Genomic DNA, 13,161 nt, shown 5'->3' on the forward strand with positions numbered 1-13,161 from the left:
CTGACCATACGGAGGCTGTCAATAAATTAAAGAACAAGAAATTATACTGAGTGCATTCTCTGGCACTTATCAAATATAATTAGAAATTAATAATAAAAGGCTAGACAAAAAATGCAAACCGTTGAGAAATTTTTAGATAGTCTCCTAAATAATTACTCGTTCTAAAAGGAAATCAAAACAGCAAACTATTAAGAAATATTGATGAGGAGGAAATAACTTCTCAAAACTTAAATGATGTGGACAAAATTATACTCAGAAGAAAATTGATGGCCTTAAGCTCTTATTATTGAGCAGAAAAACATGAAAATAAATGGACTAAGTGAAGCTACAGAACCACAAGGGAAACCTGAGGAAAGCAAAAGGAAGGAATTCATAGAGATAAGCAGAGGAATTGATTCGGTATAAAATGAGAGAATTGATAATGAGTACAAAACCCAAATCTTGGGAAAGATCAATAAAATTAGACAAACTTATGTCAAAGGCAATTTGGAAATAAAGAATTGAATGGAAGTACAAAGGAATGAGGAACTTTGAGTGAGAAACAGCATTGAAACAGATACAGAAAAGAATTTGGGAAAATGTAAGAGAAAATATAAAGAAGCTCTCGTCGTGAGTGATCAGCCAAAGCGGGGTCACAGACCCACTGAGTCTGAGGCTTTTCCTTTGTCCAGGAATCCAGTGATAGCTCACCTTGTTAAATAACCATCCATTCTGTTCCTGAGGACTGGTGTGCACATCGTCCTTGCCTGACTAATTTATGTAGTGTAAAAGATGTGCTTTTCCAGGGAGCAGATTGAACTAAACTTGAAAAGCATTAAAATGAGATGATACTGAGCATACTGAATGTCCAATGAGTGAGCAAGCCTCATGTGCCCTTTGCCAAGTTAGCTTTTTCATTTTTAGCACCCGGGCACTGCACAATCCTCAAAGAATGAGTCACAATGGAGGCAAAACCTCAATCATAAGACACCTCAGCCAACTAGAATCCTCAGATCTGCCTTTGCCGTTATTGGTGTCAGGATGAAAAACATTCTCAATACGGAGCACTTCCCTGGAAAGGGAGTCTCAGTGCCTGCTCAAAATGATATTTGATTGCTTTTGCAACTTGGTTACTGAATGGGTAATTATAAAAAAGCAAAAGTTACTGATTTTTTAAAAAAACAAACTCTCTAGGGGTGCCTGGGTGGCTCAGTTGGTTAAGCGACTGCCTTCGGCTCAGGTCATGATCCTGGAGTCCCAGGATCGAGTCCCACATCGGGCTCCCTGCTCAGCAGGGAGTCTGCTTCTCCCTCTGACCCTCTTCCCTCTCATGCTCCCTATCTCTCATTCTCTCTCTCTCAAATAAATAAATAAAATCTTTAAAAAAAAAAAACAAACTCTCTATAGAGTTTAAGACATGCAGCTGAACATTCTTACTTAGAAAGTCGTTCCCTTTGGAGAGTCTTCACACATTGTCCTCAAGATGTGTTTAGAACCCTGACCTGAAATCTTCTTCAAAATCTATGGGATTTTCTTTAGAACATCCTCCATAGTGACAGTATATCATCCTTTGGAAGGTGATTTTAAAAAATTACCAAAGAGCCAAAAGTCAGTCAGAGTCCTGTCTGGTAAGAAGAGCAGTAATTATTTTTGGTTAAAACAGGGAGCAATTATGAAGTAACAAGCTCAGTTTTCTTCAGTGACTTGTGAACTCTCTCTGAAGGCATTCCAAAAAGTGCATTTTGAACACTGACAGCATCTTTATTGCAAATGTGAAACAAATCTCTGAGATTATGATCTCCTGGATGTGAAAGTTTCGGTGTGTTTTTAAAGTCTCCTTGTTTTATAGACTTACCTCATATTTTGATTTGAAATGACACAGACACTGTAGCTATGTGCTAAAATAAGTAGTTGCAACTTCTCTCATTCATCATCTTAGTGTCCCTGAAGGATTTTAAACTAAAAAAGATGCTGTTCTAATGATTCTTCTCTTTCTTCTCTTCTCTTTTCTTTCTTTAAAGCAGAAAATGCAATACAATGAGTTGCATGGATTTAATGCTATTTTAATGCTGATGTGCAGTCATGAGCTATCAATGCATCCCATCTGTTACTTTGCTCGTAAAACTTGGGATTTATGTGATGCAAGTGGCATTAAAACATTGAGCATGGCATAGTGAGAAGAAAGCATGTACATTTGCATCGTTTAGGGCATGGGAAGGAACTCTGGCTTTGGTATATTCAGATCACGTTGAAACAGCCTTAGGGGATGTGGTATGAAAAGACCAACATATTTCACACCAGCATCTTTACTAAGGAAGCTAGAAGTGATTCCCTTGCTTGGTAATATGTCCACATTTCACTACCTACACAGCGTTCCATTCTTTTTCTTCAAAAGATAGAGCATATTTCCCCCTTTCCTAAGTTTCTAAAGCTTCCAGATTGAGCCATCTTGGTCAGTAGGAAGATCATGAACCTGCTGACCTGGTTAAATACTGAGCCTTATTGACTTTATAACTTTGACACCTTTTGACACTTTTTTGACCTTCAGTTTCCTCGTCTTTAAAATGGGAGATGATATCTACTTTGTAAGTAGGTAAGTAAGATAACTTTTGAAAAGTAGGTAGTACAGTGCTGAGCCCCTGACAGATGTTAGTGAATTATAGCTATTGTTATTATTAGATTATTCGTAAGGACACACTATAAGATGTCTTCTTGATGAAACCAGGTAGATATTCCGAAACTTGATCTCCAAGCATCTGATGTGATCGAGATAGAGAAGACAGTTTTTCTGTTGGGCATAACTTGGGAAGACACAGAGAAAGGACTGCCATTCCTGTTTTTTTCTCAGAATTGACAGAACCCCGCCCCCTGTCATGGAATTATTGCAACTACATATGGCCACACAGGCCTTAGCAACTCTTGTAACAAGCCTAAGGAGGAGCATACAACGGAGAGAGGGACGGTTTAAGGGGGCAGCTCAGAAGGACTGAGGGAGGGGAGGAGCTAGCTGCATAGGCAAAGCATCCTTTTTCAGCATTTTTGAAGCAAGAAGAGGTTGATTTTTAACTCTTCTAATTGTGAATCTTATTAATCTCATTTTACGGGATGAGGCTGAGATTTGTCATTTATAACCTAGGTGTACGTATCTGTGCTGAGTAAAGTTTAAAGAAGTAGAATAAAAATCACATATATAACATGCATTATATATGCTTATAAGGAGGTATGTAGCTATCAAAAATCATGTTTTCAAGACTGTTTAATGAAATAACAAAACATAGTATTATGTTAGGTAAAAAGGCAGAACACATATTTGTGTCTCAGGTTTCACAGATGCATCGAAAATAGATTAAACTGAAATGCATCAATATGTTAATGACTTCTATTTTTACTTAGAGAAAGTCTAGATTTTTTATTTCTTATTTGTATTTCTCTGCATTTTTAGAACTGCCTAAAATGATTGCATGTTTTTTTTTTATAATCAGGAAAACATTAGCATTAAAATGAAGAGCAGAATGAAAATTATAACGCAAAAACGCATAGAATTCAAAGACAGATGGTTTAAAGGGGAAAAAATAAACGTGCACAAACATGCTGTGCCCAACAGAGGATGAAAGGCTCACCAGTATGACGTTTCTTTTCAGGTGTCCAGTGCCACAGATGCCCATACACATCTGGAGAGCCGCACGTTCAACATCGCGATCTTACCACAGACCCCAGGGGCGCCTAAACTCTCTCGGGGAGCGTCTCTCCATATGACCGTGAGTTGGTTGGGAGGGCTCGTGGTTTCTGCTTGGAGGAGGCGCGCTGATGGGGTTTAATAGAGTGTCCTGCTTTCGCATCTGGTGAATGCCTGGCTCAGAGCATGGACTCTGGGGCCAGTAATAACCAGCCTTGAGAACACATTTCTCTTTGACTTGAAAAAGAAATGTAAAATTCCAGAGTGAAGGGAAGGTTATGTGGAATCCGCTGCAACCTCCCGTCCATTGCCTCTGTCCTTTTTATCGCAGTCCAGACGGTCTCAGGGCTTCTCCTCGAGTAGCTGGTTTCAAGCTTGTGTCTATTTAATCAATACCATTTGGGTATGATTGTTCAGTCAGTTCTGGCCCCCCCTCTCTGGAGAAATTGTCACTCTGTGTTTTAGAAGCCCTATGAGAAGCTTTTGTTTTTGTTTTTCTGTTATAAAACTTTCCTGGAGAAAGTAATGCCTTTGCTGAAGCCAAAGAAATAAGTACCAGTTATCCAAGTGAAAGTCTGAGGGGCAGGTCAGAAGGAACGGAGAAGTGAAGGTGAAGGTGAAGGGCACTACCAGATGTAACAGCAGCACAGAGATGAAAGACAACGTGATGGTTGGGAAAATTGCAAACAGGTCAGTAAGCCTGGAGAACTTAGGGAGGCGGAGGAGGAGTAGTGAGGATGTGGAGGTTCGTGAGCTAGATTACAGAAGGTCTTGAGTGCTGTGTAGGAAGGAGGAGTGTGGGCACACGGAAAGGTTTGAAGTAAGGTGACAGCGAAAGTAGTACATGAAGCTTAGTTCAGACAATTAGCAGCTCCCCTGTAATCCCATATCCAGGGGGTGTGTAAAGCCAGAACCCCTGTTCTGGACAGAGCCACAAGCATATAAGACCTTGTAAATTAATCATTAAGGAGTCACATTTTAGTTAGCGCCCACATAATTACACTCCAAAGTAGTGTATCAGCCCTGAGCCACAACAAAGAGAGCAGCTATAGTTTTAGAAATTATGGGTCTGGGGCATGACAGAGACCTAAAGGGGGAAGCAGAAAGTTTTTAATGAATAGCTGGTATCGGCATTTCCACCATAAACCATAATTTAAAGAAATCATAATTCAGCAGCACTATAAAGTCTATAATTCATCATTCTGACTAGAGGAACTTGGATCAGAATTTTCTGTAAAGTGTAAAGAAAAATGTGCATGCACATGTCTTGCCAAATGCTAATGCAGTGTTATTTTGAGTTTAGAGGGAAAAAAATGGGCCAGAAGCCAATGAAGATGGCACCATTCCCACTATGTTGTTGTGGACCTCTAGAGACTTCTCAAGTTACTTAACCTTTAGGGTCTCAGGTTGCATGTTTGTAGATTAGATCTGTATTGTCTAATTTAGGATGTCACAAAGGTGAGTTTACTGTAAAATGTGATTAGCCCACTCTTTTATTCCTTAAAATATACACAGTTTGTATTTCTTTTGACATTGACTGTGGCCATTACTATAGGCTATACTTGTAATCTGTGACAAAAACACATTTTCTATTCAGTGATTTGGACTCACCTAAGCACACAACATTATGAATGTATGTGCTAAATACATATATGGTATATCCATATATGTGTTTAAGGGTAGGAGTCCACCTCTCCAGTCATTCATTCAAATAAACACTAATTTATCCCCAAGTGCTGTGAAACACATTGGAGATTCAGTGACTACAAAACACAGTCTCTGTTCTCAAGCAACTTAGAGTCTAAAACAAGCAAATAAGGAGGCAATGACAATACATGATGAGTGCTATGATACGATACGCAAGCAGAGTCACAATACGGAAACAAACAGGGAGACACCTAGTCCAGTGGAGCGTGGGGGGAGGTCATGGAAGGCTTCCTCTTGGAGGTGAACTGAGCTGGTTGAAGCGTAAATTATCTCTAGAGCATGGTCTCAAATTTCAGCCTGCCTTAGGACCACCTGTAAGGTTTGTTAGATCGCAGATTGCTGGAGCCCACCCCAGGGTTTTCTAATTTAGTAGATCTGGTCTAAGGGCTGAGAATTTGCATTTCTAACAAGTTCCAGGTGATACTGTTGCTTCTGCTCTACTCGCCACCTTTGAAACCCCATTTATCTAGACTACAAATAGAGAGAAATTCATTCCAGGCAGATGAGCAGCAGGTGAAAAAAGTGAGAGACACAGGAGAACATGACATGTTTGAAGAATTCAGAGAGCTCGGTTGGCCAGAGCATAAATCCCTTGGTGAAAAAGAAATAAGAAATGAGAGTCAGATCATAGAGGACCTTACAGATAAGAGGGAGTTTCCATATTGTCCGGAAAGAATGTTTTTGGGCAAGTAGGATGCTAAAAGATTCATAGCAGAGAGGGGGCACGATCAGATTTTTAATTTAGGAAGATCATTCTGGCTGTAAAGAACACCCCCCATGGGGTCCAGACAGAATGAGGAGGCCAAGAAATAGGCTGTTTCAGTCATCTAGAACAAGAAGGGTTGGTAGCATAAACCGCAGGCAGTGGCAATAAGGATTAAGAGTTAGTGAAATCTCAAAGAAACACTGGCACACCCATGTATAATCCAGCATTAGACATCATGGCTGAGAGGCAGAAGCATCTTAAATGTCCTTCAGGCGATAAATAAAGAAATTGTGTTATATACAATAGCGGAATATTATTCAATCTTAGAAGGAAATCCTGCCATGCTACAGGATGTATGAACCTTAAGGACATTATCCTAAGTGAAATAAGCCAGTCACGAAAGGGCAAATACTGCATGATTCCACTTATGTGAGCGATCTAAAGTAGTAACACTTTTAGAAACAGAAAGCGGAAAGGTAGTTGCCCCTGCAGGGGTGGGGGGTAGAGGTAGGGAGAGGGAAATGGGGAGTTAATTTTGTTCAGTGGATACAGAGTTTCAGTTTTGTAAGGTGAAAAAGTTCTAGACATCTGTTCCCCAACAATGTGTATAAGTTAACACTACTGTACTCCACACTTAAAAGTGGTTAAGATGGTAAAAAAAAAAAGGGGGGGGGATTAAAAGATATTTAGAGCCACAGTGGTCAACTGGGTATAGGAAGGGGGTAAAACAGCCCAGTTTCTGAATATGTCAAGATGCCATTCATTGAGATCAGGAATGTATGGGGACCCTAGGGGGAGGGGGAGAGATGGAGGCCATGATGAGTTCAGTGGGATGCACTTATAAAAGGTGTGCCTATTAAGGGCTGGCAGAAGATCAGTAGATATTCTCTATGGGAGATAAACCTTGAGAATCATTAATGGCAAGTAGTGGTTTAATCCTCGGGCCTGAGATTCCCCAGGAAGATTGCACAGAGTAAAAAGCAATATAAACAAATACCTGCCTAAATGGAAATTTGTTCTGTGGCCTTTTTATAATGCTCTTCTTCATCCAATCCGATCCTCTAAATTGTATCTTATGGTTTTGTTTTGTAGTGTTTCATAAGAATTATGTGCATACATACATGTATAAGATATATACACATATGAATAATATTATAAGGTGTGTGTGTGTGTGTGTGTGTGTGTATAAACATGTGAGATGTATGCATTTAGGATATATATCAAATTTGGGCAAGGAGGTCTGTAAACATGCATATTTACCAATAAATAGCATAGCATAGTGTGAGATTCAGCAAATAAGTTAATAGATTTACATCAACTCAGTTTTCCAAGTAATCATCCACAATTTGACCTAGAAGATCCTTAAGGACAAAATCTTTAATTAATCTTGGTATCTTCCTCAGCATCTAACACAATGCCTCATATAAAAGTAGTTGCTTAGTAAATGTCTGTTGACTAAATGAATCATTTTCAGACCTACTTTCACACAGCTAATAATTCCCTAAACTATATCGCCTTCAAATTCAAATATATTAATCATATGGGTATACACACAGACTTTGAATATCATATTTCCAATTCTTCTCTTAAAGGGGAAATAAATTCTCTTATCTCTTAATGCGAAAGAATATTTATTACTTCCTTTTTCAGATGGTTGTGGTACTCAGAGGTGGGTTGCCCAAGGTCACCACTTGAGAGAAAGGCCTTGCATAAGCCTTCCTAGTTCCATTTGTTTCCAGAGTGATCACCGTAACAAGAGTTCTCTTAAAACTACTCTTACTGGGGTTAGCAGGGATTCAGTTGGAACAGCTGATCTCTTTTGTCCTATAGACTCAAGTCTGGGCATGCTGTATTTGTTTTATGGCTGCGGGCTTATGTGTCCATGTTTTCTCTTTTCTTTTTTTTTGTTTTAAAGATTTTATTTATTTATTTGAGAGAGAGAGAGCATGAGAGAGGGGAGGTCAGAGGGAGAAGCAGACTCCCTGCTGAGCAGGGAGCCCGATGCGGGACTCGATCCCAGGACTCCAGGACCATGATCTGAGCCGAAGGCAAGTCGCCCAACCAACTGAGCCACCCAGGCGCCCTGTCCATGTTTTTTCTTGAGACCTTTTCAAGCACTAGTAAAATTATTATCTGCAATTTCTGGAAATGTTTCTTTGTCCTTGGAATTCCTACTGTGCTTTATCTGAGCCTTTCTCACTGCTTAGCAGTTTCTACATTGGAGTTATTTACGAACTTCCCTTACTAAAAACTAGAAATAGTTGAGGAAAGAGTCTATATCTGATTCATCTTGCATCTTCTCCCACAGCTCTTTGCTTGGTACCTTGCCCAGAGTAGGTTCTGACTAAATATTTGCTACATGAATATGTGAGTGAATTAATTTTGTTTTCCTAACCAAACTATGTGAGAGGATGATTTCTTGTAGAACCCCCTTTTACTCATCTCATCTTCTTATTTTTCATGGGTGTTTAATTTCTGAGGCCAGCCATGGGCTTTGCTGCTTTGGTAATATGACAGTCGACAGGTGGGTGGCTCAGATGGTTGGGCGTCTGCCTTCAGCTCGGGTCATGATCCCAGGGTCCTGGGATCAGGCCCCGCATCAGGCTCCTGGCTCGGCGGGGAGCCTGCTTCTCCCTCTCCCTCTGCCTCTCTACCTGCTCCTGCTTTCTCTTCTCTCTGTATCTCTGTGTCTCAAATGAATAAATAAAATCCTTTAAAAAAAAAAAAAAGTGGTCTTTCTTTTAACGGAGGCTGAAATGATAATGTTGTTTATAAATCCTGACCTGGGATTCTAAAGATTTAAGTTGCACACACACTTTGCTAAGGCTTACATGTTGAAGTGTTTGCCCCCCTTTAGAAGACATTGAAAGTTGATGAAAAATATTTTTTAATTAAGTTGCTATAGAAGTATTTTCATTATTTTACTTCTTAGCTTAATCTGTTCATAATGATATTTTTCATTCACTCAACAAATTTTTATTGAGCACTTCCATGTGCTAGGTGCTTGGGATCCATCCATGAACAAACAAAAATCCATGTTCTCATGGAGTTTCCATTCTCTTGGTGGGGCAGGAGGGAATGGGCAATAAGTAATAAATCAAATAAATAACTCATATATTGCATGTGAGTGAAAAGTAAAACAAAAAGGAGATCAAGGTCAAGGGGATCAGAAATGTGGTGGTGGGAACAGGAGAGATGCACCCAGATTGTAGTTGTAAATGAGCTGAGCTTTATTAAAACGATGATGTTTAAAGAAAGACTTGTAGGAGGTGAGGAAGGGAGTCATGCAGATACCTGAAGGAAGAGCGTTCCAGGCCCAGGGAACCATGTGTTTGAACAGATCCAGTTGGGAGTGTGCTCAGATGTTCAAGGAACAGCAAGGAAGCCATTATGGCTGGAGTAGAGGGATTGAATGTGAGAGCAATTTCAAACTCACAGATGTGCCAAGTGTGTATGTTGGGGGCAGGGAGGCGGGGAGAGGGAGGAGTTGGGGCAGATCTTGTAAGTCCTCCTGGGACATGGTAGGGACTTCAGTTTTTTTCTGGGTGAAATGGAGAGCCATTACAAGGTGTTGAGCCACAGAGGTTGAACCTCCTTTTCTGGCTGGCTCTTGCGCTGAAGTAGACTGTAGGCGGGGCAGGAAAGCATTTGGGAGGCCGTCCTGGTGATCAGGTGAGATTGTGGCTCCCCACGGGGTGGTGGCAGTGGCGGTGGGGAGAAGCAGTTGGATTCCAGATATATTCAGAGGTAACATGGTTATTATGAGAAACATTATTCTGTAATTTTCATTTATTGACAGATATTTTAATAAAAAAGTGTCTTCCATAATGATTTCTATGAAATTTAATCTTTCATTTCTTACTATGTTTAATTGATAAATATTGAACATTCCAAATAGCCAATATTAAAATTGATTGAACTTTGATATATGTCAGACTCAATATTGCTTTCTTCAGGGAATCAAGTCCTTACTGTTCCTACCTCGTGCCTATTTCTATTAGTAGGGAAATAGTGTCAATACATGCCATAATAAAATATGTTACCTTGGCTGGCATATATTTCCCTTTGTCCGTGCTCCTCTGTCCATTCCCTCTTCTTATTGCTTTATTATTTTAGGGGCATCTAGATTTTCAGAAATATCTCATAATACCCTGAGAATTTTCAGATACGCTGATGGCTTTGAGATGAAAAGGAGGCGGTACTGAGTTGGCACTTTTCTGTCCATGTGGCTGTGCCTGCACATGTACACGTTTATAGGTGTGTGCACACATGCAGAGGCTATAAACACCTAACACAGGGCGTAGATTTTTAATTTGTTGTCCTTACTTGTTTTATTTTAGGGTGAGAGACCAGCTGCTATTTGTAATTCTTATTTTCCTTACGCATTACATTCCATACCTGAGCAGTGGCCTGAAATATGACTCTTTACTATGGGGCGGGGGGGGGGGGTTGTCCTAACCTGTAAATGCTGTCTCTCCCCAGGACAAGTGTGCCTTCAGGACACTTACAAAGCAACTGCAACCTTCAATCTTTTCACGGTTAAAAGGAAGAACACCACGCCCTTCTCCATGAGAATTACTGAGCCCTACTTAATCCTTTCCTAAATGGGGAAATTCCTTCTGAAAAAGCGGAGCTTCAAAGAGCAGGAGAGCATGTCAAACTCTAACCCTTCAGGGGTCACTTAGGAGGAGCCTGCAAGGAGCCGGATATTTTTGTTCTGTCTTGTTAACAGCATATGTAACCCAGGCAGGGATCCCATGCCCACCCTTCTTTTTCCTTTTCTCATCTCCATTCTGTGTTTTTGCTGCTGTCCCCACTCACTGTTATGCCTGGTCATGGGATCCGAAATCCCCCCACCCTTTGAGTGTTGTCACTGTTGGTGAGTTATGGCTATATACAAGTGAATGGACAGTAAAAAATATGGACACATTGGCCTTTTGATTAATTTTGCTTGACCCCTTCATTGGATACTGAGGGCTATGAAGGCTAGCAGAGAAAATATCTAGTCCTTTTCAATAGTACAATGGAGACAAAGAAACCATGGACTAGTTTTATGTGCTTTAATAAATAATTCTTAAACCTCTGAATTCAAATGATGAGCCTCTTTTGGTGTTTGAGGTGAGTTCATCTTTGGCCCCTTGAAAACATCACAGTTCCCATTAGCAAAGCTGGAGGGGGGGTTAGGGAGGGCTTCTTACCAGATACAACCTTAGCCTATTAAATTGGAGGAGCGGAGATGTAGTGACCCCGCTGTGAATAGTAGAACAGTAGGAGAGCCAACTGTGGTGGCTCATGTTCAAATGTGTACCACTGCGAGTTCCCCTGAGGGAAAAGTGATCATACTGGGATGCCCACGGTATGCACCAACACAAACCTGGGGGCAGAGGGCAGGGAAGAGGAGAGTACAAGAAAACTGGAAGAAGATTCTATGACCCTGTGAGGTTCTTAAGGCCAAGACAAATCTGCAGTGCAAGAGACCAGGTCCTTCTTCTGAGCTTTCAGAAAAAATTTTGCTGTAACTAATTTAAAAGCCCAAAGTGAGGGGTTTTTGTTTTTGTTTTGTTTTGTTTTGCTTTTTTAATAAGGTTTGTTTTTGCCTCTGGCTTTTGTTTTCATTACACTATTTGTTCTTCTTCCTCCTTCAATGTTGTTTAGGCTCGGGAAGATGGCCTCACTGTGATTCAGCCTCATTCCCTCTCCTTTGTAAACTCTGAGAGGCCAAGCGGAAAGATTATATACAATATCACTTTACCTCTGCATCCAAATCAAGGTAAGATGTGCAGTAAATGATCTTTTGAGTGATGCTATTGTCTTCTAATTGTTGACCTATCTTCAAACTCTGGAGTTTTGTCTGCAAGTACTTGTTGAGGATTTAAGGAGTAATAATTATTCATACCCTTTGTTCCCCTGTTCTGAATTTAGGACCAACTGAGAAAGAGACACTGTGGTCTGATGAGTGTGTCAGCTTTGGTAGGACAGAGCTGTGCTGGAGAACATGGTGTGCATATAACTTGACTCACTGGATTGAGCTGCCCCTCCCATGCACAGGCGGAACAGGACAGACACAAGCATGGTCCATAGGGACAGACCCTGCCCCAGTGAGGTTATGAGAGGTGAACAGACAAGAATGAGAATGAGCCTGTGCTCAGGACTAGGAGCTCTGCCAGCGAGTGCAGAACAGGCTGAGCCACACACACTCCATTCCTTTCCCCTTTGGATAAGTCACTCCTCCTGCACCGAGGAAAAATGAAAATGTGAAACCACAGTCAGCAGAGAGGAGAGGTGGGCCCCTGCCATCAGTCTTCATCCTTTAGATAGCTGAACTTTGGGCTTAACTAATAAGCCTATCCCTAACAGAGGTGTGGCTATCCCTCATGGAAAGGAGATTAGCTTCTATTAAGACAGTTCTGCTCCCGAATCTGAGGCTGCCCTCCCAACACCAACCATTGCCCTGGTTGTAAGCCTTTCACACGATCAAATCCCCCAGGAGAAATAAATGTCTAAAAATTAAATTATATTACCCTTTTGATAAAGTCCAGAGAAATTAAACACCTAAAAATCATCCTTCCCTTTTTCTAAATCTGCTAAGTCACAGCAAGGGCTGTTCTTCTTACATAGCCAGGGTAGAGGTGGAGTTCTCTTCGTCCAGCAGCCTGGGCTATCTTCTGGAGAATGACTCTAGGTCTCTCAGCCCCTCAGAACCTGAATTAGTTCAACACCAACTCTCACATGTGTCCTTCTTTGAAAGAGTTGATAGGACATGAAAGATGATCAGAGCATTATTTCTGCACCTACAAAATTTAGAAATGATAGGTAAATTTGCAGCCTCTAAAGCATTTATCACAGTTATAATTGTAAATCCAATTCTTATAATAATCATGATCCATGTTACTATTGCCAAAGATTATCAGAGACTGAGGAGTTTCTGAAGGAAATGGGTAAATTGAGAAAACTCTCATTATAGCCTCACCAGGAGCCCAGTCTGTGTCATTTTCTCAGCAACCTTGACCTTTGAACTTAAACTCAATTGAAAGAATCTCATAAGTATGGTAAACTGTCTATGACTTGTAGAGAATTACCTAGTCTAAGTTAT

At 40.6% G+C, this 13,161-nt stretch overlaps 1 protein-coding gene across 3 annotated transcripts in view; it reads left to right on the top strand.

Annotated features, from left to right (window-relative positions):
* Positions 1-13,161, top strand: part of FRAS1 (Fraser extracellular matrix complex subunit 1) — a 404,840-nt gene that overhangs the window by 283,200 nt on the left and 108,479 nt on the right. For all 3 annotated transcript variants that reach the window (XM_025887777.2, XM_073891815.1, XM_073891816.1), the window contains 2 exons: positions 3,621-3,737; positions 11,724-11,838. In XM_025887777.2, the coding sequence (XP_025743562.1) occupies positions 3,621-3,737; positions 11,724-11,838 (232 nt within the window). The remainder of the gene's footprint in view (positions 1-3,620; positions 3,738-11,723; positions 11,839-13,161) is intronic.

This window comes from Callorhinus ursinus, unplaced genomic scaffold (genome assembly GCF_003265705.2).
Source record: "Callorhinus ursinus isolate GAN/ISIS: 27379988/994484 unplaced genomic scaffold, GSC_fseal_2.0 scaffold4, whole genome shotgun sequence".
Lineage (NCBI taxonomy): Eukaryota > Metazoa > Chordata > Mammalia > Carnivora > Otariidae > Callorhinus > Callorhinus ursinus.